This window comes from Leuresthes tenuis, unplaced genomic scaffold, assembly GCF_036924035.1.
Source record: "Leuresthes tenuis unplaced genomic scaffold, fLeuTen1.0.hap1 SCAF_21, whole genome shotgun sequence".
NCBI classification, from domain to species: domain Eukaryota; kingdom Metazoa; phylum Chordata; class Actinopteri; order Atheriniformes; family Atherinopsidae; genus Leuresthes; species Leuresthes tenuis.
The window spans coordinates 397,867-418,931 of NW_027325375.1; the positions used below are offsets into that span (position 1 = coordinate 397,867).

The 21,065-nt window shown below is 42.2% G+C and overlaps 1 protein-coding gene, 1 long non-coding RNA gene and 3 other non-coding genes across 7 annotated transcripts; all 5 read right to left on the reverse strand.

Annotated features, from left to right (window-relative positions):
• Positions 1-3,484: 3,484 nt before the first annotated feature.
• On the reverse strand, positions 3,485-16,480 carry LOC140280287 (uncharacterized). Its single transcript, XM_072375588.1, has 13 exons — positions 16,393-16,480; positions 9,572-9,743; positions 8,082-8,256; positions 7,439-7,484; positions 6,975-7,275; positions 6,787-6,878; positions 6,649-6,697; positions 6,481-6,517; positions 6,327-6,366; positions 6,162-6,251; positions 3,927-3,993; positions 3,748-3,805; positions 3,485-3,673 (listed from the first exon to the last, which is right to left on the reverse strand). The coding sequence occupies exons 1-13, from the start codon at positions 16,395-16,397 to the stop codon at positions 3,624-3,626; spliced, it is 1,182 nt and encodes a 393-aa protein (XP_072231689.1). The 5' UTR covers positions 16,398-16,480; the 3' UTR covers positions 3,485-3,623.
• Positions 16,481-18,910: 2,430 nt separating this feature from the next.
• On the reverse strand, positions 18,911-20,797 carry LOC140279639 (uncharacterized). Of its 3 annotated transcripts, none has more exons than XR_011909348.1 (6): positions 20,511-20,797; positions 20,136-20,190; positions 19,906-19,937; positions 19,696-19,745; positions 19,413-19,506; positions 18,911-19,362 (listed from the first exon to the last, which is right to left on the reverse strand). It is a non-coding gene; the product is annotated as an uncharacterized lncRNA (long non-coding RNA). The 3 variants fall into 3 exon arrangements; XR_011909349.1 differs by having other exon boundaries at positions 18,911-19,181; positions 19,438-19,506; positions 20,511-20,796; XR_011909347.1 differs by having other exon boundaries at positions 18,911-19,506; positions 20,511-20,793.
• LOC140280795 (small nucleolar RNA SNORD65) lies at positions 19,251-19,322 on the reverse strand. Its single transcript, XR_011909715.1, has one exon. It is a non-coding gene; the product is annotated as a small nucleolar RNA SNORD65 (small nucleolar RNA).
• On the reverse strand, positions 19,583-19,653 carry LOC140280796 (small nucleolar RNA SNORD65). Its single transcript, XR_011909716.1, has one exon. It is a non-coding gene; the product is annotated as a small nucleolar RNA SNORD65 (small nucleolar RNA).
• Positions 20,018-20,093, reverse strand: LOC140280792 (small nucleolar RNA SNORD49). Its single transcript, XR_011909712.1, has one exon. It is a non-coding gene; the product is annotated as a small nucleolar RNA SNORD49 (small nucleolar RNA).
• Positions 20,798-21,065: the final 268 nt, after the last annotated feature.

Consider the following 21,065-nt stretch of genomic DNA (forward strand, 5'->3'; position numbering starts at 1 on the left):
GCAACTCTGGCACAGAGACCTCTGCTTCCAGCCCTGCTGTTCTCCCCAGAGGAGCCAGGGCTCAGTCTACTTACCTGAAAACCTGCGAGTTAGCTGCAGTTATCGTCTAATATTCTTCTGGATCCCTGAACTGTGTTTCCATGACCATTTTGTTTCTATTCCAGATAGTTCAGATATTATTTCAGATATTATTTCAGATATTATTTCAGATATTCCCGTTCAGCTGGGTCTGTCTCCATTTAAATTCCCCAGAACCGCTGAGATGGACACAACTGTGTTAACTTCTATGGACAGAAATCGACAAAAGAAAGAGGAAGAAAATCAACATTATGTCAAAGCAACAGCAAATGCAACCTGAAGCATAGCCCAGAGGGGTCATCCAGAGTCTGAGGACTCTCAGAATAGGGGAAAATGTTTGGCCATATTACATTAAATAGCGAAGCATGACAGATTTATTTAAAAAGTGCACGTGGCAATGCAAAATACACAAGTCAGCAAATCCAAAACGAAGTTCTTCAGGGCTGAGCTGAGATGGTACAGAATGAAATCATGAAGGAAGTGAAAGAAAAGGACGTGTTCAGTGACTGCAGATGAAACAAAAGAACTTCTTTGGTTTATTATTCCAGGAAAGCAGGGTTAGGGTCAGGGTAGAAACAGGCAGCTGACAGCCTTGATGCAGCAGGTCCCAGTAACATGAAGGAACCTCGTGGGACATCCACCATGAGCAGGAAACACTCTGCTGTCTCTACATTCACTGTAATGCGCCACGCTGTTTAGTTCTTGTTGATGCTCCAAAGCAGTGCCTGAGGTTGCTGACTTTGTTTCACTTCTGCAGCAGCTGTACAGCTTTGAATCTGGCTGTGCATCTGAAGAGGTTCACAGTTCAGAAAGAGCTCTGTCCACAACAACAGCAGCAGCTTCAGCAGCAGCAGCAGCAGCAGCAGCAGCAGCAGCAGCAGCAGAAGCAGCTTCAGCAGCAGCAGCAGCAGCAGCAGCAGCAGCAGCAGCTTCAGCAGCAGCAGCAGCAGCAGCTTCAGCAGCAGCAGCAGCAGCAGCAGCTTCAGCAGCAGCAGCAGCAGCAGCTTTAGCAGCAGCAGCAGCAGCTTCAGCAGCAGCAGCAGCAGCAGCAGCAGCAGCAGCAGCTTTAGCAGCAGCAGCAGCAGCTTCAGCAGCAGCAGCAGCAGCAGCAGCAGCAGCAGCAGAAGCAGCAGCAGCAGCAGCAGCAGCAGCAGCAGCAGCAGCAGCAGCAGCAGCAGCAGCAGCTTCAGCAGCAGCAGCAGCAGCTTCAGCAGCAGCAGCAGCAGCAGAGGGAGCTGCAGGCACAGACGCACGGTGCAGATACACAGCATGCCGTAATCCAGCAGACTGTTGCAGGATCTTGAAAGACATGAAAGATGAGAGGAAGCGTGGGTTTCTCAGATAGAGCTACAGGTCATAGGACCCAAATGTCTTTCTGATATGCTCCAGTCCTGCACTCGTGATCTGAGGATCGAGTAGTTGCCCTTCAGACACTTTCCAGGACTACAGAAATGAGAGGTAATTAAGAGGTTGAGGATCTTGCTGAGCAGTGAAAAAACGCAGTTTAAAAGACATCCTAGAATAAGCTGAAGACTCACTGGTGATGAGCACTGCAGGGCAGAGAAGCTGTGATGCTGATCCAGATCACCCTCTTATCAGGTAATCTACTGTCTCTAACTGAGCTGAAGAGGCGTTCTCCAAAGGAAAGTCGTGAGATCATCTCTGGACCCAAAGAGCGCCGCTTTCTTAACCCTCGGCTGCACGGCGGTGTGCTGGTGAGCGCCGTCACCTCACAGAGGATCCCAGGTCCTAGCATCAACATCTGTGATAATTTCAGCTCTCTCAGGTAAAGAAAATACAAATAACTGTGCAATAAAGAGATGTTTATTTTGGATCAGAACTGCACAGACATCCCTGTAAATGATCTTTTGAATAAAGCTTTCTGTTAGGCTTCTTTATTGCCTTTTAAAGCTTTGAACAGTGCACATGTACCTGCTGTGGTTTCCTGAATCATATCAAATAAAAACACCATAAATATAAGGTACAAAAATAAAGTCACATCACTTCTGAGGTCAGAGCAATACACTGAAATGGCCGCGCGGGGGCGCCTCAGGCTGTATCATTGTGCAACAAAAACTGTAAATAAACGTGAATATCACCAATAAAAGCGGTATTATATGCCAGAGGGTATATAAATATAAATATAAATCTGTGGCGATATAAAGAAAGCTTTGAGCGGAAGTCCGCAGCACAACATGGCGGCCGGTTAGGTTCAGAAAAACGGACCAAACACCTGATGTTGACTGACTTTTCCCTCAGACATCAGACACAGAGTGATGGTTATGATGGTGGGTGATTATAACGGTGCTATCATAACCGTAGAGTTGTGCTCGTCGCTTTACTGCCGCCGTGTTCGTGTTCTCTCGGGACTACTCGGGTCTTTCCGGTGACGTCCAGCTTCTTCCGAGCACGGCAGAGCAGGGCTTTGCACTATTCCGCTACACACCAAAGTTTTTACACACCAGTTCATCACAAAAAAGACAGAGAAAGGATAAGCAGCACTTTGGGCACCACAGAAACTGAAATGGGTCAAACTGACCCTTAATATAATGAGGGCTGAGGCGCTTCTTTCTGCCTTTGAGTCAGATCTGAGTCTCAAACACGAGGTTCAGCAAACTAAGCATCTTCTTGATAGGAGAGTGCAAACTCTGCTTGATTTTATTGTGTTTCTTGAACCCTACAAAGAGGTTTTCCGTGAGGTTTTCAGACTTTGGAAGACTGCTGTCAGCTCAGCTTCTCTGTTAAATCACCTTGAAACTCTCAGTGTTTGTGAAACATTTTGCTGCTTGGGGTTAGGAAGGATTCTGCTTCTCTGACCTGCATAAGGTTTTTAGTTCTGTTTTTCTCTTTCTTTGCACGGTCTTCATAGGAGCTGGTGCAGACATCAGGGCAGAACCTCCACTTTTCTGCACCAGTATGTTAGTAAGTTACTCCATGAGTCTCACTGCTGGATAATCACCGTAAATTTGGGTTATATTAATATAATATAATAATAAAATGAATCACATTCATTGATTAGTTTGAACACAGTCTCTGAGCTCCTCTCAGTGTTTTCAGCCAAAGCTTTCCATACAAGTGAGTGAAGCCACTTTTTATTACACTTTTATTGATACATTCATGATAAAATGGGCTGAATTGTTCCATAGTTTGATTGAACTGGGGTTCATTTACTTCCTTTCTCTGTAAAATGTGCTCACCTGAGCTACAGGTACTTATGCTAACTGGTGTATCTGCTGTTTGGGTTCCAGCTGCTCAGCTCAGCGCTTTACACTAAATGGATGTTTTTACCACCTGGTAAAAGTTTTAAGGGTAAAAACCCAGTTTTGGATGAATTCTAGAGGTGTAAATAAAAAAAAAAACATAGATCCAAGTAACTTTATCAGCTTTATAAGTCTTTCTATGAGCATCAGTGTGATCAGTTAGCATCACATGAACAGAAGAAGCAGATGTGAGCTGCATAAATACAGAGAAACCCCATCTATCAGTGAGAATAAGAGCTCTGGGTGACACAGCAGTAACGGCTCATCCTTAAACTCCTCCGGCCTTCAGCAGTCTTCACTCTGGGGCTTTGCAGTGTGCAGCTCCTGGATCAGCGCTGGAAGAGACAAACACAACCAGGATGACCACCGCGGAGCTGGGAAGTTTGACTGAATGAGGTTTAAAACCTACCTGTGATAATCTCCTCCTTCATCTTCTGGAGCTCTTTTTTCACTTCTTCAATGATTTCCTGCAAACATGCAGCAGTTCCATTAGGCCTGAGTCGTGTTTCTTTACTTTATAACTGAGCTTACTTAGAAAAAGGCGCTGATGAGTTTTCTTTTGTGCATTCAGATAAAGATTGATCTCACCTGCTTGATACTTTCCATATCTGCATGATCCTCTGCTTTGTCTACGTTCTTCTTCACCACTTTAAGCCTGTAAGATATATATTTACCCTCAGCCAAAGACGTTTTCTAAGAGAAAGCTGTACAGGAGAAGCAAGTTTCATTTCTTTTTCTCCAAAGTGTCAACTTTTAATGATTTTTAATGATGATTTAGCACAGATACTGAGGGCTGTAGTGTGAGGATTTAGCACAGAGCTAATTCTGTTAGCATGTAAACAGCATGCAGAGGGGAGCAGGTCAGAGGTCATGCTGGTACCTGGACACGGGAGCAGTGATAATGAAATTAAATTAAATTAAATTAAATTAAATTAAATTAAACTAAATAAAATAAAATAAAATAAAATAAACCAAAATAAAATAAAATAAAATTAAATTAAATTAAATTAAATTAAACGAAATAAAATAAAATAAAATAAATTAAAATAAATAAAATAAATAAAATAAATAAAATAAATAAAATAAATAAAATAAATAAAATAAAATAAATAAAATAAATAAAATAAATAAAATAAAAAGAATAAAATAAAATAAGTCTCAGTCTCTCACTGGAACTCTAAACTAAGACCCAGTTGTGGAGAGCTTGATTGATTGGTCAAGCAGCACACGTCTGAGGGCTGTAGTGTGAGGATTTAGCACAGAGCTAATTCTGTTAGCATGTAAACAGCATGCAGAGGGGAGCAGGTCAGAGGTCATGCTGGTACCTGGACACGGGAGCAGTGATAATGAAATGAAATGAAATTAAATTTAATTTAATTAAACGAAATAAAATTAAATTAAATTAAATTAAATTGAATTAAATTAAATTAATTAAACGAAATAAAATAAAATAAAATAAAATAAACCAAAATAAATTAAATTAAATTAAATTAAATTAAATTAAATTAAATTAAATTAAATTAAATTAAATTAAATTAAATTAAATTAAATTGAATTAAATTAAATTAAATTAAATTAAATTAAATTAAATTAAACGAAATAAAATAAAATAAATTAAAAGAAACGAAACAAAACAAAACAATATAAAATAAAATAAATCAAACGAAATAAAATAAAATAAAATAAAATAAATCAAAATTAAATTAAATTAAATTAAATTAAATTAAATTAAACGAAATAAAATAAAATAAATTAAACGAAACAAAACAAAACAAAATAAAACAAAACAAAACAAAACAAAACAAAATAAAATAAAATAAAATAAAATAAAATAAAATAAAATAAAATAAAATAAAATAAAATAAAATAAAATAAAATAAAATAAAATAAAATAAGTCTCTCACTAGAACTCTAAACTAAGACCCAGTTGTGGAGAGCTTGATTGATTAGTCAAGCAGCACACTTCTGAGGGCTGTAGTGTGAGGATTTAGCACAGAGGTAATTCTGTTAGCATGTAAACAGCATGCAGAGGGGAGCAGGTCAGAGGTCATGCTGGTACCTGGACACGGGAGCAGTGATAATGAAATTAAATTAAATTAAATTAAACCAAATTAAATTAAACCAAATTAAATTAAATTAAATTAAATTAAATTAAATTAAATTAAATTAAATTAAATTAAATTAAATTAAATTAAACGAAACTAAATAAAATAAAATAAATCAAATCAAATTAAATTAAATTAAATTAAACGAAACTAAATAAAATAAAATAAAATAAATCAAATCAAATTAAATTAAATTAAATTAAATTAAATTAAATTAAATTAAATTAAATTAAATTGAATTAAATTAAATTAAACGAAATAAAATAAAATAAATTAAACGAAACGAAACGAAACGAAATTAAATTAAATTAAATTAAATAAATCAAAATTAAATTAAATTAAATTAAATTAAATTAAACGAAATAAAATTAAATAAATTAAACGAAACGAAACAAAACAAAACAAAACAATATAAAATAAAATAAAATAAAATAAAATAAAATAAAATAAAATAAAATAAAATAAAATAAAATAAAATAAAACAAAACAAAAAAATAAATAAAACAAAATAAAATAAAATAAAACAAAATACAATAAAACAAAACAAAATAAAATAAAATAACTAGAACTCTAAACTAAGACCCAGTTGTGGAGAGCTTGATTGATTAGTAAAGCAGCACACTTCTGAGGGCTGTAGTGTGAGGATTTAGCACAGAGCTAATTCTGTTAGCATGTAAACAGCATGCAGAGGAGAGCAGGTCAGAGGTCATGCTGGTACCTGGACACGGGAGCAGTGGTGGAGGCAGAGGATGCAGACGGGCTGGAGCTGGGACCTGAGTCCCTTTGAGTGCTGCTTAAGGACTTGGCCCTGGAACAAGAACACGCTGTTTATCATTCTTAATATAACCATGAGCCTTATGATGCTCATCCATCAGGCTCTCACCTTAGCGTGGCTGCAGATTTTTCCTTTGGCTGGTTGTTTTCTGTTGAAACATTTTCTGTTATTATTTTTATGTGTTATCCCTGAATCTTTCTGCCATGCTGCTTTAAACCGTATTTATCTAGTATTTCACACTCCTGCGGGACAGTTTCCTCACCTCCAGATCCTGATAAACCTGAAGAGTCACATTCTTCCTGCAGTCATGTACAGATAAACTGTTATTATTCAGCTAAATACTCTGATACTTATTCTACGATTACTACACAGCAGTGAAAGGAAGCAGAATAACTATAATAATAATAGAAATGACTCTGAGGGGCCTTACATTGCAAGCTTCCTCCTTTTTGGGAGCAGGCTTATCACAAGCTTTCCTCCTGGTTTAGAGATGAATAAATAAAGTCATGAAGAGGCCAAGCAGCACATCATTACCTCAGACTTCTACAGATCTTAAGTGTTCACTTGCCTCCTTGCAAGCATGGCACTCATTTCTCCCATTAGGTCGCCTCCTCCACCGGATGAGGAAGCTGGTTTGGGTGCTGGAGCTCCGCCCTCATCCTAGAGACACAAAAACACCCCCAATCCATGCTGTATCAGAACAGAGATCCTCTTCAGCTTCCTTATTAAGACCCAGCCCTGCTGCACAGGCCTCACCTTCTGAGTTTTACGCAGTTTGGCTCCTGCAAGAGCAGCAGCAAGATCATTTCCCCCACCTCCTCCACCTCCTCCGCCTCCACTTCCTCCCACAGGGGGTGGAGGTGGGGGAGGTGGAACTGAGCCCCCAGAAGGAAGGGGAGGAGGCGCAGGTGGGACCATCCCAGAGGGAGCCGGGGGTGGGCCTGGAGGTGGTGGAGGTGCAGGGGGTGCAGGGGGTGCAGGGGGTGCAGGTGGAGCAGGTGGAGCAGGTGGAGCAGCTGCTGGGGTTGGGGATGTAGGAAGAGTCTGTGGCTCCGCTCTGAAACATGATATAATGTGTGCAACTGTAACCAAAGACTGAAAAACTGCTAATAAATGGGTTAAAAATCATGCAGTTAATGATTCCTGCCTTTAAAACATCCTGGAATTTACTGAAAATGCCTTTCTGACACAAACTTTAGTCCCTGAGAAAAGAAAAGTACCTTCTCTGTTCCAGCTGTGGTGCAGCTGGGCCATTCTGAGGCGGCTCTGTGGAAAGAATCATTGTGTAAATACCAGGAGCCCCAAACAATATAAATATAAATACATATATATATATATATATCTGGTGGGCTCTGGGAGGTGAAGCCCCTCAGTTATGATCACCTCTTTGAGACAGTTCAGACACATTTATCTGGTCCACATGACATTCAGATGATGAGGAAAAAGCTTTTCACTGATCCATAGAACCAATAGAGGCCCAGGTCTGCCACATCAGTCAGGACCCCAGATGTATGAGGCTATAAGCCGGTATCTAAGCTAAAGTCCAGATCCAGACTGATTCTGGTGACTGGACAGAGGGGCAGTCGACAAACTACAGAAGAAGGCTGCAAATTCAGCAATTTCACCATCAATAAGGAATACAAAGAGCCTCATGATGGACCTTTGACTCGCTCTGAGGACATCCTGTGGGTTCCAACATCAGTTTAAACACTTTAAAAGCTACATCAGAGGCCATGAAAATGTGTTTTAAATCCTATCAAACAACTCTAACTCCTGCTCAGTCTCAGATTGGGATGCTTTCTGGACTTATGGCACACGAACAGTACGATAAGTGGATCTGATGGGCCCTCCTGCTGTGGTTACCTGCTGATGCACTCAGAGCCTCTAAGGCATGCGTCATGGAGGCAGCAAACACAGCAGCATCCTCTTTACTCCCAAAGTTCAGGCCCCACACCTGTTTGGGATCGCGCCACTGATGGAAAGTTGGTGTGGCTTGATTGTATTTCATCCCTTTGACAATGGGACAGTTGATTATCACCTGCAGCACAAGGAAGGAATAGTTTAGAATCAAATGAATCCCCGAACAAAGCAATGCATTTCAGTTCTGTTCTGTTATAAACTGGATCTAACACAGGGAAATCTGCAGAAAATAAAATAAAATAAAATAAAATAAAATAAAATAAAATAAAATAAAATAAAATAAAATAAAATAAAATAAAATAAAATAAAATAAAATAAAATAAAACAAAAAAATAAATAAAACAAAATAAAATAAAACAAAACAAAATACAATAAAACAAAACAAAACAAAACAAAATAAAACAAAATAAAATAAAACAAAACAAAACAAAAAAATAAATAAAACAAAATAAAACAAAACTAAACAAAATACAACAAAACAAAACAAAACAAAACAAAACAAAACAAAACAAAATCCCCGAACAAAGCAATGCATTTCAGTTCAGTTCTGTTATAAACTGGATCTAACACAGGGAAATCTGCAGAAAATAAAATAAAATAAAATAAAATAAAATAAAATAAAATAAAATAAAATAAAATAAAATAAAATAAAATAAAATAAAACAAAAAAATAAATAAAACAAAATAAAATAAAACAAAACAAAATACAATAAAACAAAACAAAACAAAACAAAATAAAACAAAATAAAATAAAACAAAACAAAACAAAAAAATAAATAAAACAAAATAAAACAAAACAAAACAAAATACAACAAAACAAAATAAAATAAAACAAAACAAAATACAATAAAACAAAACAAAACAAAACAAAATAAAACAAAATAAAATAAAACAAAACAAAACAAAAAAATAAATAAAACAAAACAAAACAAAATACAACAAAACAAAACAAAACAAAACAAAACAAAACAAAACAAAACAAAACAAAACAAAACAAAATAAAATAAAATAAAATAAAATAAAACAAAACAAAACAAATAAATAAATAAAACAAAACAAAACAAAATACAATAAAACAAAACAAAACAAAACAAAACAAAACAAAACAAAACAAAACAAAACAAAACAAAATAAAATAAAATAAAATAAAATAAAATAAAAATACTTTATTCATCCCCCGTGGGGAAATTCAAATAGTTATGTAGCTCAGTTAAAATATTTACAATGATTGTATATTAGAACAAGAATAATAATAATGAATGAATAAATAACGTGTCAGCAGTCACTGTTAAAAAGCCTGAAAGGACCTCCTGAACCTCTCAGTCCTGTGATGCAGCTGAGCATTTAAAATCTATTCGGTGGTGAGTGATCTCCAAAGGCAGCGCGAGACCTGATGCATAACTGAGGGTAAAGGTTCGTAACTCGTCTCATACCTGCTGGTCGGTCTGCAGTTTGCGGCCCACCACTCTGAAGGTGTTTCCTGCAGGGTTGTGATAGATCTGCACACGACTAATGTAAGGAACATCAGATCCTACCGGCACCCAGCGCTTGCTGCTGTCATCGTACAGCATGACCGAGGCTCTCGCCTGACAGATACTTGACTCACTGTAATAAAGATGTCACAAATCAGCAAAAATGAGAAAACTTAGAGAAATATGTGATATAACACAGAAAAACTTTTCAAAATACAGGTAGAATATGAAAAGTGGTGATAACTGCATTGAGATTATCATGAAGATGCAAACAAAGGTGTCCTGGACCCTTCTGAATGTGGCCTGAAAGACCAGATCAGAAAGTGTTCAGGCTATTTGGGATCGGATCACAGAAAATGGACCGAATGGGAATATCTTCTGTCTCATCTGTGTTTAGTCAGGTAGGATAGCAACGTAATAACAAGCCTCCACCTTATAAACTTCACCCGTTAGGGTCCCCCAAAGCCCCAGCAGTTAACCCCAGAGGAGAGACTGAGGAGGGTAAATACTGATAGAGTTGCTGTCTAACTGCTACAGGCCAGTCTAATGGAAAATGAATCCTTATATGCATTATACTGAGTGTTACTGTGTATCAGCTGCAGAGCAACACATCCTGTTCTTCTCTTTCCTCCTGAGAGCATCGTTAAATGATGAAGCTGCGTTTTAAGGAGGATAAAAGCGAAACCTCGGCTGCAGCTAGAGAGGAACGAAGGCTAGAGAGACTAGATAAGAACTACACCCAAGCAGCGGTGACTCAACACTGTGCATCATGACTGAACTGCTTTAGCCTCAGTGGTCAGAGCAGCTCTGTACTTTGCTCTGTGTCGTTCTCTCTGTGAGATATTATTAAAAGCATCTTATTTCCTTAAAAATAACTGACTCTGCGCCTTACTAAAGTTTCCACCACATCAGTTAAAAGACGTCGCTCGCTGAGGATGTGGGTGTTCTGCCAGCAGTTCCACTTTTCACTTTTACTTTTGGTCAGTCTAGTTTGTCTCCTGAGAACAGTTTCAGTGAGCAGGAGTTTACTTTGCAGCCCAATATTCCTCTGGTACCGTTAAATATTCCTCTGGTACCGTTAAATATTCCTCTGGTACCGTTAAATATTCCTCTGGTACCGTTAAATATTCCTCTGATACCGTTAAATATTCCTCTGGTACCGTTAAATATTCCTCTGGTACCGTTAAATATTCCTCTGATACCGTTAAATATTCCTCTGGTACCGTTAAATATTCCTCTGATACCGTTAAATATTCCTCTGGTACCGTTAAATATTCCTCTGGTACCGTTAAATATTCCTCTGGTACCATTAAATATTCCTCTGGTACCGTTAAATATTCCTCTGATACCGTTAAATATTCCTCTGGTACCGTTAAATATTCCTCTGATACCGTTAAATATTCCTCTGGTACCGTTAAATATTCCTCTGGTACCGTTAAATATTCCTCTGATACCGTTAAATATTCCTCTGGTACCGTTAAATATTCCTCTGGTACCGTTAAATATTCCTCTGGTACCGTTAAATATTCCTCTGATACCGTTAAATATTCCTCTGGTACCGTTAAATATTCCTCTGGTACCGTTAAATATTCCTCTGGTACCATTAAATATTCCTCTGGTACAGTTGAATATTCCTCTGGTACCATTAAATATTCCTCTGGTACCATTAAATATTCCTCTGGTACCATTAAATATTCCTCTGATACCGTTAAATATTCCTCTGGTACCGTTAAATATTCCTCTGGTACCGTTAAATATTCCTCTGGTACCATTAAATATTCCTCTGGTACCGTTAAATATTCCTCTGATACCGTTAAATATTCCTCTGGTACCGTTAAATATTCCTCTGGTACCGTTAAATATTCCTGTGATACCGTTAAATATTCCTCTGGTACCGTTAAATATTCCTCTGGTACCGTTAAATATTCCTCTGGTACCGTTAAATATTCCTCTGATACCGTTAAATATTCCTCTGGTACCGTTAAATATTCCTCTGGTACAGTTAAATATTCCTCTGGTACAGTTAAATATTCCTCTGGTACAGTTAAATATTCCTCTGGTACCGTTAAATATTCCTCTGATACCGTTAAATATTCCTCTGGTACCATTAAATATTCCTCTGGTACCGTTAAATATTCCTCTGGTACAGTTAAATATTCCTCTGGTACCATTAAATATTCCTCTGGTACAGTTAAATATTCCTCTGGTACCGTTAAATATTCCTCTGATACCGTTAAATATTCCTCTGGTACCGTTAAATATTCCTCTGGTACCATTAAATATTCCTCTGGTACCGTTAAATATTCCTCTGGTACCGTTAAATATTCCTCTGGTACAGTTAAATATTCCTCTGGTACCATTAAATATTCCTCTGGTACCGTTAAATATTCCTCTGGTACCGTTAAATCAAACCCTGAAAGTTACACTACAATATCGCTGACATTTCTTTTTCCACCACCCTCATCAAGCTCCAGCTTTCAGGAAATCATCTTTTTCCATCCTCTATGCCACTGATGGCCTTGATATTTATCAGGATCCTTCCACAGACATAGTTTCAGATAGAGGTCCCCAGTCCACCTCTCAGGTTTGGCAGATGTTCTCCAAAGGATTCGTCTGGTTAGCACCCTCAAACTAACGGTCAGACTAGAAGGTCTACAAAGGTGTAACTATCAGGAACCGAGGGGAAAGGTCCACCTGCAGGAACCGAGGGGAAAGGTCCACCTGCAGGAACCGAGTGGAAAGGTCCACCTGCAGGAACCGAGTGGAAAGGTCCACCTGCAGGAACCGAGTGGAAAGGTCCACCTGCAGGAACCGAGTGGAAAGGTCCACCTGCAGGAACCGAGTGGAAAGGTCCACCTGCAGGAACCGAGGGGAAAGGTCCACCTGCAGGAACCGAGGGGAAAGGTCCACCTGCAGGAACCGAGTGGAAAGGTCCACCTGCAGGAACCGAGTGGAAAGGTCCACCTGCAGGAACCGAGGGGAAAGGTCCACCTGCAGGAACCGAGGGGAAATGTCCACCTGCAGGAACCGAGGGGAAAAGTCCACCTGCAGGAACAGAGAGGAAAGGTCCACCTGCAGGAACAGAGAGGAAAGGTCCACCTGCAGGAACCGAGGGGAAAGGTCCACCTGCAGGAACAAAGGGGAAAGGTCCACCTGCAGGAACCGAGGGGAAAGGTCCACCTGCAGGAACCGAGGGGAAAGGTCCACCTGCAGGAACAGAGGGGAAAGGTCCACCTGCAGGAACCGAGGGGAAAGGTCCACCTGCAGGAACAGAGTGGAAAGGTCCACCTGCAGGAACAGAGGGGAAAGGTCCACCTGCGGGAACCGAGGGGAAAGGTCCACCTGCGGGAACCGAGTGGAAAGGTCCACCTGCGGGAACCGAGTGGAAAGGTCCACCTGCGGGAACCGAGGGGAAAGGTCCACCTGCAGGAGCCGAGGGGAAAGGTCCATCTGCAGGAACCGAGGGGAAAGGTCCACCTGCGGGAACCGAGGGGAAAGGTCCACCTGCGGGAACCGAGGGGAAAGGTCCACCTGCAGGAACCGAGGGGAAAGGTCCACCTGCAGGAACCGAGTGGAAAGGTCCACCTGCAGGAACCGAGTGGAAAGGTCCACCTGCAGGAACCGAGTGGAAAGGTCCACCTGCAGGAACAGAGTGGAAAGGTCCACCTGCAGGAACCGAGGGGAAAGGTCCACCTGCTGGAACCGAGGGGAAAGGTCCACCTGCTGGAACCGAGGGGAAAGGTCCACCTGCAGGAACAGAGTGGAAAGGTCCACCTGCAGGAACAAAGGGGAAAGGTCCACCTGCAGGAACCGAAGGGAAAGGTCCACCTGCAGGAACCGAGTGGAAAGGTCCACCTGCAGGAACCGAGGGGAAAGGTCCACCTGCAGGAACAAAGGGGAAAGGTCCACCTGCAGGAACCGAAGGGAAAGGTCCACCTGCAGGAACCGAGGGGAAAAGTCCACCTGCAGGAACCGAGTGGAAAGGTCCACCTGCAGGAACCGAGGGGAAAGGTCCACCTGCAGGAACAGAGTGGAAAGGTCCACCTGCGGGAACCGAGGGGAAAGGTCCACCTGCAGGAACAGAGAGGAAAGGTCCACCTGCAGGAACCGAGGGGAAAGGTCCACCTGCAGGAACCGAGTGGAAAGGTCCACCTGCAGGAACCGAGGGGAAAGGTCCACCTGCAGGAACCGAGGGGAAAGGTCCACCTGCAGGAACAGAGTGGAAAGGTCCACCTGCAGGAACCGAGGGGAAAGGTCCACCTGCGGGAACAGAGTGGAAAGGTCCACCTGCAGGAACAGAGGGGAAAGGTCCACCTGCAGGAACCGAGGGGAAAGGTCCACCTGCAGGAACCGAGTGGAAAGGTCCACCTGCGGGAACAGAGGGGAAAGGTCCACCTGCAGGAACCGAGGGGAAAGGTCCACCTGCAGGAACAGAGTGGAAAGGTCCACCTGCAGGAACCGAGGGGAAAGGTCCACCTGCAGGAACCGAGGGGAAAGGTCCACCTGCAGGAGCCGAGGGGAAAGGTCCACCTGCAGGAACCGAGGGGAAAGGTCCACCTGCAGGAACCGAGGGGAAAGGTCCACCTGCGGGAACCGAGGGGAAAAGTCCACCTGCAGGAACCGAGGGGAAAGGTCCACCTGCTGGAACCGAGGGGAAAAGTCCACCTGCAGGAACCGAGGGGAAAGGTCCACCTGCGGGAACCGAGGGGAAATGTCCACCTGCAGGAACCGAGCGGAAAGGTCCACCTGCAGGAACCGAGCGGAAAGGTCCACCTGCAGGAACCGAGGGGAAAGGTCCACCTGCTGGAACCGAGCGGAAAGGTCCACCTGCGGGAACCGAGGGGAAAGGTCCACCTGCGGGAACCGAGGGGAAAGGTCCACCTGCGGGAACCGAGGGGAAAGGTCCACCTGCAGGAACCGAGGGGAAAGGTCCACCTGCAGGAACCGAGGGGAAAGGTCCACCTGCGGGAACCGAGGGGAAAGGTCCACCTGCGGGAACCGAGGGGAAAGGTCCACCTGCGGGAACCGAGGGGAAAGGTCCACCTGCGGGAACCGAGGGGAAAGGTCCACCTGCAGGAACCGAGGGGAAAGGTCCACCTGCAGGAACCGAGGGGAAAGGTCCACCTGCAGGAACCGAGGGGAAAGGTCCACCTGCAGGAACCGAGGGGAAAGGTCCACCTGCAGGAACCGAGGGGAAAGGTCCACCTGCAGGAACCGAGGGGAAAGGTCCACCTGCAGGAACCACCTGCTGGAGCTGTGGGGGAGGAATGTTGTCTCATTCTTGTTGTTTTGTGAGTTTCTCGATGCTCCAAATGTTTTATCGCTGTCTCTAACAGGTCAAAGGCCCCTGAAAAATATGTCATCTGGATGGGATCTGTGGCCCTTTTCATAACTTTCAGCATTTTACGGTGCCTTTCCAGCTGTGTAAGTTTTCTGTTTCATACCACAGCTGCACCCTCTCAGCATAAGGGATGCAGGCCTTTGAGCAGAGCACCGAGAACAAGCCAGATGGTCCCTCTTTGGTCCAGAGGACAGACAATTTTGACAGTTCCCCACTTTGCCTCAGTCCATTTCAGATGATCTTCAGCACAAAGACGACATCGTGTTCACATGTGGCTTCTTCCCTGCCTGATGGGGCTTTAACCTGCACCTGTGGATGTTTGGCTGAGTCCTGGAAGTGTTCCTGAGCCCTGGCAGGGGTTTCCACGACAGGATCAGGTCTGTTTTTAATCCCAGAGAGCCTGAAGATTGTGAATATCCCAGATTTTCAGCCATGGACAATGGAATATTCCAAGTCTTTAGAGATTAAATCTGTTTTGCAGATTCCTGAAGCATCTTTCAGAGTCTCTGCCTCTCTAAGGTGCTCTTTTTTATGCCCAGTGATGTCACTGACCTGTTGACCTAATTAGTGAGTTAGCAACATGTTCACTCAGCTGTATTCTTGTGCCACCTTCTCTCCAGGTGCCCCATCCCAGTTTTCTCTGCTCTGTTGTGAATAAAACATCAATCTTTTGGGGTTGTGTTGGTTGAATGGCTCTGATTGGTTTGCAGAGGGACGAGTCTCCTTGTTTTGTAGAAAACATGCGGCGCACCCATTGATTTTCAGCCTATTAACCTTGGATATTAACCTTGGATATAAAGTCTTTCCCTGATATTTGGTGATATTGTGTCTTTGCAGTTTCATGTTGAGGAACAGTGTGTAGATGCTGTTTTTTGAAGGTCTTAGGAACTCTGCCTCTGCATGGCGCTCTTTTCAGTCTCTGCTTGTTTGCTACTGACTTGTAGCCAAACAACCTCATTAGCTGCTAAAGTAAGAGGAATAAAAATAAAGGTGCTGCGTTTATTTCTACCAGGCATAACAACGAGTTATTCTCAGTGCAGCTATGTGGGAAATCTTTACTTCCTGTCAATAAGGTTTTCGAGTTTTGACCACTTCCTGGGCTCAGCACATTGTTGCCTTATATGGACTGTATTTATCCACTAAGTCCCAACTTCTGCAGCTCACTGAGAGAAAAACACTGTCTTTTATAAGTTCTGCTGGCATGAAAACCGGAGATGCTGTTGAAGGTTTCCAGTAAAGTTTAAAGTGGAGCACCTGCAGCTGCAGATGCTGCAAACAGCAGGAAATGAGTTGTTGGTTCTCTCTTTGTAAAGTGACCTGAGAAGACTCCTCTTCTGAATTATCATCAAACAAACCCAGTTGGCTCGAAGAGAATCGATGTTTTTAGTAAAGTGTGATCAGTTTGAGACAGAGAAATAATGGTCTGTATAAACGGACTCACCCCATATCCAGTCAGATCCAGTGTTTTACTTTGAGATCGTCGGCTTCAGTCTCGTCTTCGCTCAAACATCTGCTGCCTCGGATCAAACCTTCGCTCTCACGACTCGAACACCAACCACTTCTGCCTTGGTTTTTTTCTCTCTTCCTGTTCTGCTTCGCTGCTCAGGGATCATTTCACACCTCTCTTTGTATCACTGACAGCTCTGATTTCTGTCTCCTGTTGTCATATAGTTGGCTTTGGTTGGGATGAGGGGAGTTTGCTCAACATTTGGCTGATGAACAGTGCTGCTGCTGTTTGTCTGTTTTAAATCATCACTTAGAGGAAGACAGAGAAAGAGCAAAGTGGAACTTCCACTGCATGCAAGACGAGGAGAGAAGTGTTCGTTTGGATGCCTCAGAACCAACACTTTATGCTCGCTTTGTGTTGCCATCATAGAGGCGTTATCCATCACAGTAAAGACAGAAGTTAGAAGAAGTTAGTTCTGTAAAAGGAGGAATAAAAGCAGCTCTCATGGTGCTTTAGCACCTATCATACTGCAGTCTGACAGGATATGTCACATCAAAAAGAGGAAACTGCCAAACTATCATTATAGTTCAATAGTTCACTTGTATTTTCTTATGGATAGGGTTAGGGTTAGGAAATATACTCAACCGATAGGGTTATATATTTGTTTTATGTGTTTCTGACACTCTGCAGAGCTGAATCACTTCGAGCCACCGCTTCACTTCCTTGTTGCACAGTGGGAGGAAAACTGAAGCCGTGTATTCGGCTAAATGACATATTGTCTGTCACCGTCTCATCTGAGGCCATATTTAAGTCCTTCCTCTTACTTCTTACGGTCACTTTTCAGTTCCTCATTCTCTAAATGAATCTCTGATGAGGCTGACAGGCTTCAGGTACCGAGGCATCAGCTGCACCGTGTCCAGTGATAGGAAACACTGACCCGAGCACCAGGAATCTGAACAGCACCGGAGTAAAAAGCCCGTTTTACTTTAGTTCTTCCAAGTAAGCATCAGGGTCAGCGGGCCGAAGGAATGTGGCCAAAGAACACCTTCTGCTTTAATGCATTAGCACAGAACCACAGCCCCGACTTTCACCCACAGGCCAGAAAATGAATGAAGGCCTGATGTTTGAACTCCTTTTCAGATTTTAAACTGGGTCAGTACTCAGTCACCATTTCACAGGAGGTTCATTTGATCTTTGACCTTTTGAAGCACTTCAACTTCAGCTGTGGTCAGACAACACGATGCTTTATATAGAAAACTTAGTTTTTACTGGAGGACAAATCGCTCATAAATCGCTCAGATCTCATTGGAGCAGCACCAAGTTTAGATCATCTGTAATCTCTTTAAGGCCCTGATCAGATCTATACATGTAGCCCCGCCCACTGACAACAGGAAATTATGCAAATTCTCAAAGATTTATCCCTTAAAAGTGTGTCAGCGGAGCGTCGAGCCGTTCATGATACTTTTTTACCATGAAACAGGATTATATCCGACTCATATCCAGTCGTCCCCAGACTGTGCACGTGAGCTGACGGACACGCGCTGAACTGATGCTAAAACACCTCCGGAGCACCCCCTGAACAACTTCAAGAATTCAACCCACCCACTGAATTCATCTGGATTAAACTGGTACAAAAAGCCTCCTGGAGCCACGTTCTGAATCAAACAGGAAGTCAGCCATTTTGAATCCAAGTCCAGTTTTAGCAGCTGTTTTGGCCTTTTTTAGGACATTTAACAAACTTCTGCAACAGGTTTTACATCTTGCTCTGAAGTCAGCCTCAAACCTCGTTATTAAAGGTTATCAGAAGCTTTACCCCTTGCCAAAGAGTGTAGCCATGGCGATGGCTCAAATTTAACTTTAAACCCATTTAAACAGTCCATGGCTCAATAAGGCAGCATCCTAAAATATTGGTTTTACTTGTGGTTATTCACAGATGCCTTTGCCATTTAATTTGGCTCCTTTGAGTCCAACTGTGCTTCTTCAGTGTCACTCACCTCCATAAGAAGCTCGTTCTGCTCCCTCGATGCTGAGCAGCTTTACATCTGCCTCCAACAGAAAGTAATTTGTAGAATATTGCATTATTTCTGGGTCTGACAGTAATAAAGTTAACATTTCTGAAGCAATGATAAAAGGAGCAAAAGAAAGTAATGCGATGGATTATAATTTGCATTTTGCACATCTTATTACACACTGAAGGGGAGCGTCAGACGTTCTCAGATCCAGAACAAGAGCAGATTCTGACCCGGATGAAGCTCTGGTTCAGCTGATCTGTTCTGGTTTATGAGGCAGATCTGGAGCCGAAGTGGACAAAGAACCACAGAAGAAAAAGGGTCTAACAGTGCATTTAGGTTCCCTTAAAACTTAAACTCACCTTTAGCTGAAGCTGTAACTCTGTTCTCTGCAGAATGACCCTTTAGCTGGGTTAGGGCCAGTTACCCTAACCCTCCACAGAAAGAAACTTCAGAGTCAAACAGGTTTGCTTTAAATATTTTATTCTAAAATCATTCTGGAAAGTATTTGTCAGACAAAACAAAGGATTCAGATCATTTACAGGCAAAAAGACAAAGTTAAAGTAGATTTACTTCTACAAATAAACTCAACATGTAGGAAACATTTCAGACATTCAACAGGGTCAGAAAAATCTTCAAAAACTGGTCGCCTGCTGCATTCTGAACTTGTATCCTGGGACTGGATGGGGTGAGTTAGGCTCCTTTCATGGATGCAGCTGCAGCTCTGAGGCCCAGGAGTGAAAGCGCCGAACATCCAGAAGACCGGCGCCAGCCCTGAAGGACGAGACCGAGGTTAAGCTGCGAGTCGCGGCTTTAGAGCAACTCATCGTGCTGCCATTTAATGTTCAGAAAACCGAGAGTCACCACTGAACAATCTGCCGGTAATTCCAGCGTTTCAGTTTGGTTTCATCACAACAAAGACCGACAGCTGGCTGCAGCGTTCTGTTACAGTTACCTGAGGAAAGCTGCCCAACAGTTACCTGAGGAAAGCTGCCCAACAGTTACCTGAGGAAAGCTGCCCAACAGTTACCTGAGGAAAGCTGCTCGATACGTCAGGATCAGAAGACTCCAGAGGAGGAAACATTCAAGTCCCGACCAGCTGGAATAAGAGAAAACGTTCAGGAGGACAAACCTGAGCAGAACCATCAAGTCCAGACAAGTTTCTTCCATTTGGAGCTCAGAAAACCAATTATCACCACTGAACAATCTGCCGGTAATTCCAGCATTAGTTTAAGTTTCATCACAACAGAAGCAGCCAGTTTGAGTTCTGGTGCAGATCCACGCTCACCTGGCTGCAGAAAGTCCTCAGACTCTGGCCTCCTCAGCAGGCTTTACGGGCTGCAGAAGAAGAACATTCATTGTTAAACTCTGCAGCTCCTCATGGCCAGAAATCAGATCCTTAAAGGGTCATTCCAGCCATTTCGGTTCAGATTTCATTTGAAAATGCTATTAAAGGAAAACTGGATCATCTAAGACTATAAAACCAAAAAGAACAAACCTTAATCTTAGAGCTGCGATGCTCCATTAAGTCTGTGGAAAAAAAGAAACTACGATTAAAATGAGTCCATGCTTCCTGGGAAGCTTACGGCTCCACATTCAGCAGGTTTAAGGCTCAGAACAGTGAGAAATAACATCGTCAGTTGTCGCATCAGACGGCACTTCCTATTCACAGTTTTCATCACCGACACAACTGCATCAGAAACCGGAGAACACTTCACTTTTACTCACCTCCCAAAACAAGGACATCTGATGCTCCTCATGTGTGAAACACTCCGACTCACACCTGAAGGGAAACGCACATAAAGCAGCGATTTAAAACCAGGATTAAATAAGGTTCACCTGAGGCCACCGTTCATCTGTAATGTAGCTGCTATAGGAAGAGCAGTGCAGAAAACCTCAGTACAATTTCATGGCTCAGTTCAGATCTAATCCATTTTAAATACACAAAAATCAGCCACAAACTAAGTAAACGTAAAGTAAAAGCCACTGAAATGCGACACTAGTAACAATCAGCACCAAACCTGGTTAAATGCAGCTCGTTTGAGCAACAAAAGAACTTAAAATCTGTGTTAAAAAACAAAGACAAAAAGAAAATAGTCTAACCTTTGAGTATTTGTCGTAAAACTCATGTCCAGAGAGCCCAGACGCCACCGTCCTCTCCACGTGGCTGAATGAGGCCCATCTTCACACAGCGACGCTAAACTGCAGCTATCCGATGTTTAAATTTAATTCACTTAAAAGGAAGCATGAACGTGCACGTTTTGCTTTAAAAGTAAGCTGGTGACCCATATTTGCTAAATGCTCCTAACAAATTACAAGAGAGACCAGTCAGGCCACACAGCAAGGAGCCAGGTTGAAGCTGAAAGGACCGACGACGAGGACGGGCTCCCTTTTAAACTCTGACCGTCGCGGTAATATGACGTCATTAATACTAGTCCTTGCGCGTAACATTGACGTTAAAGACGCTCATTGGCTGAGAACGAGACCGTCGTGACTTCGTTCCAGTTGTCTCACATAAAGTCGCGGGAACGATTTACTTTTGTTAAACTTTTAGCCTAAACGTTTTAGGAGTTTATTGTAAATCTCGAAGAATACCTTTACCTGAAGGAACTAAAATAATAATAATAAAAAAGATCAAACTTGTTTTTAAAGCTTTCA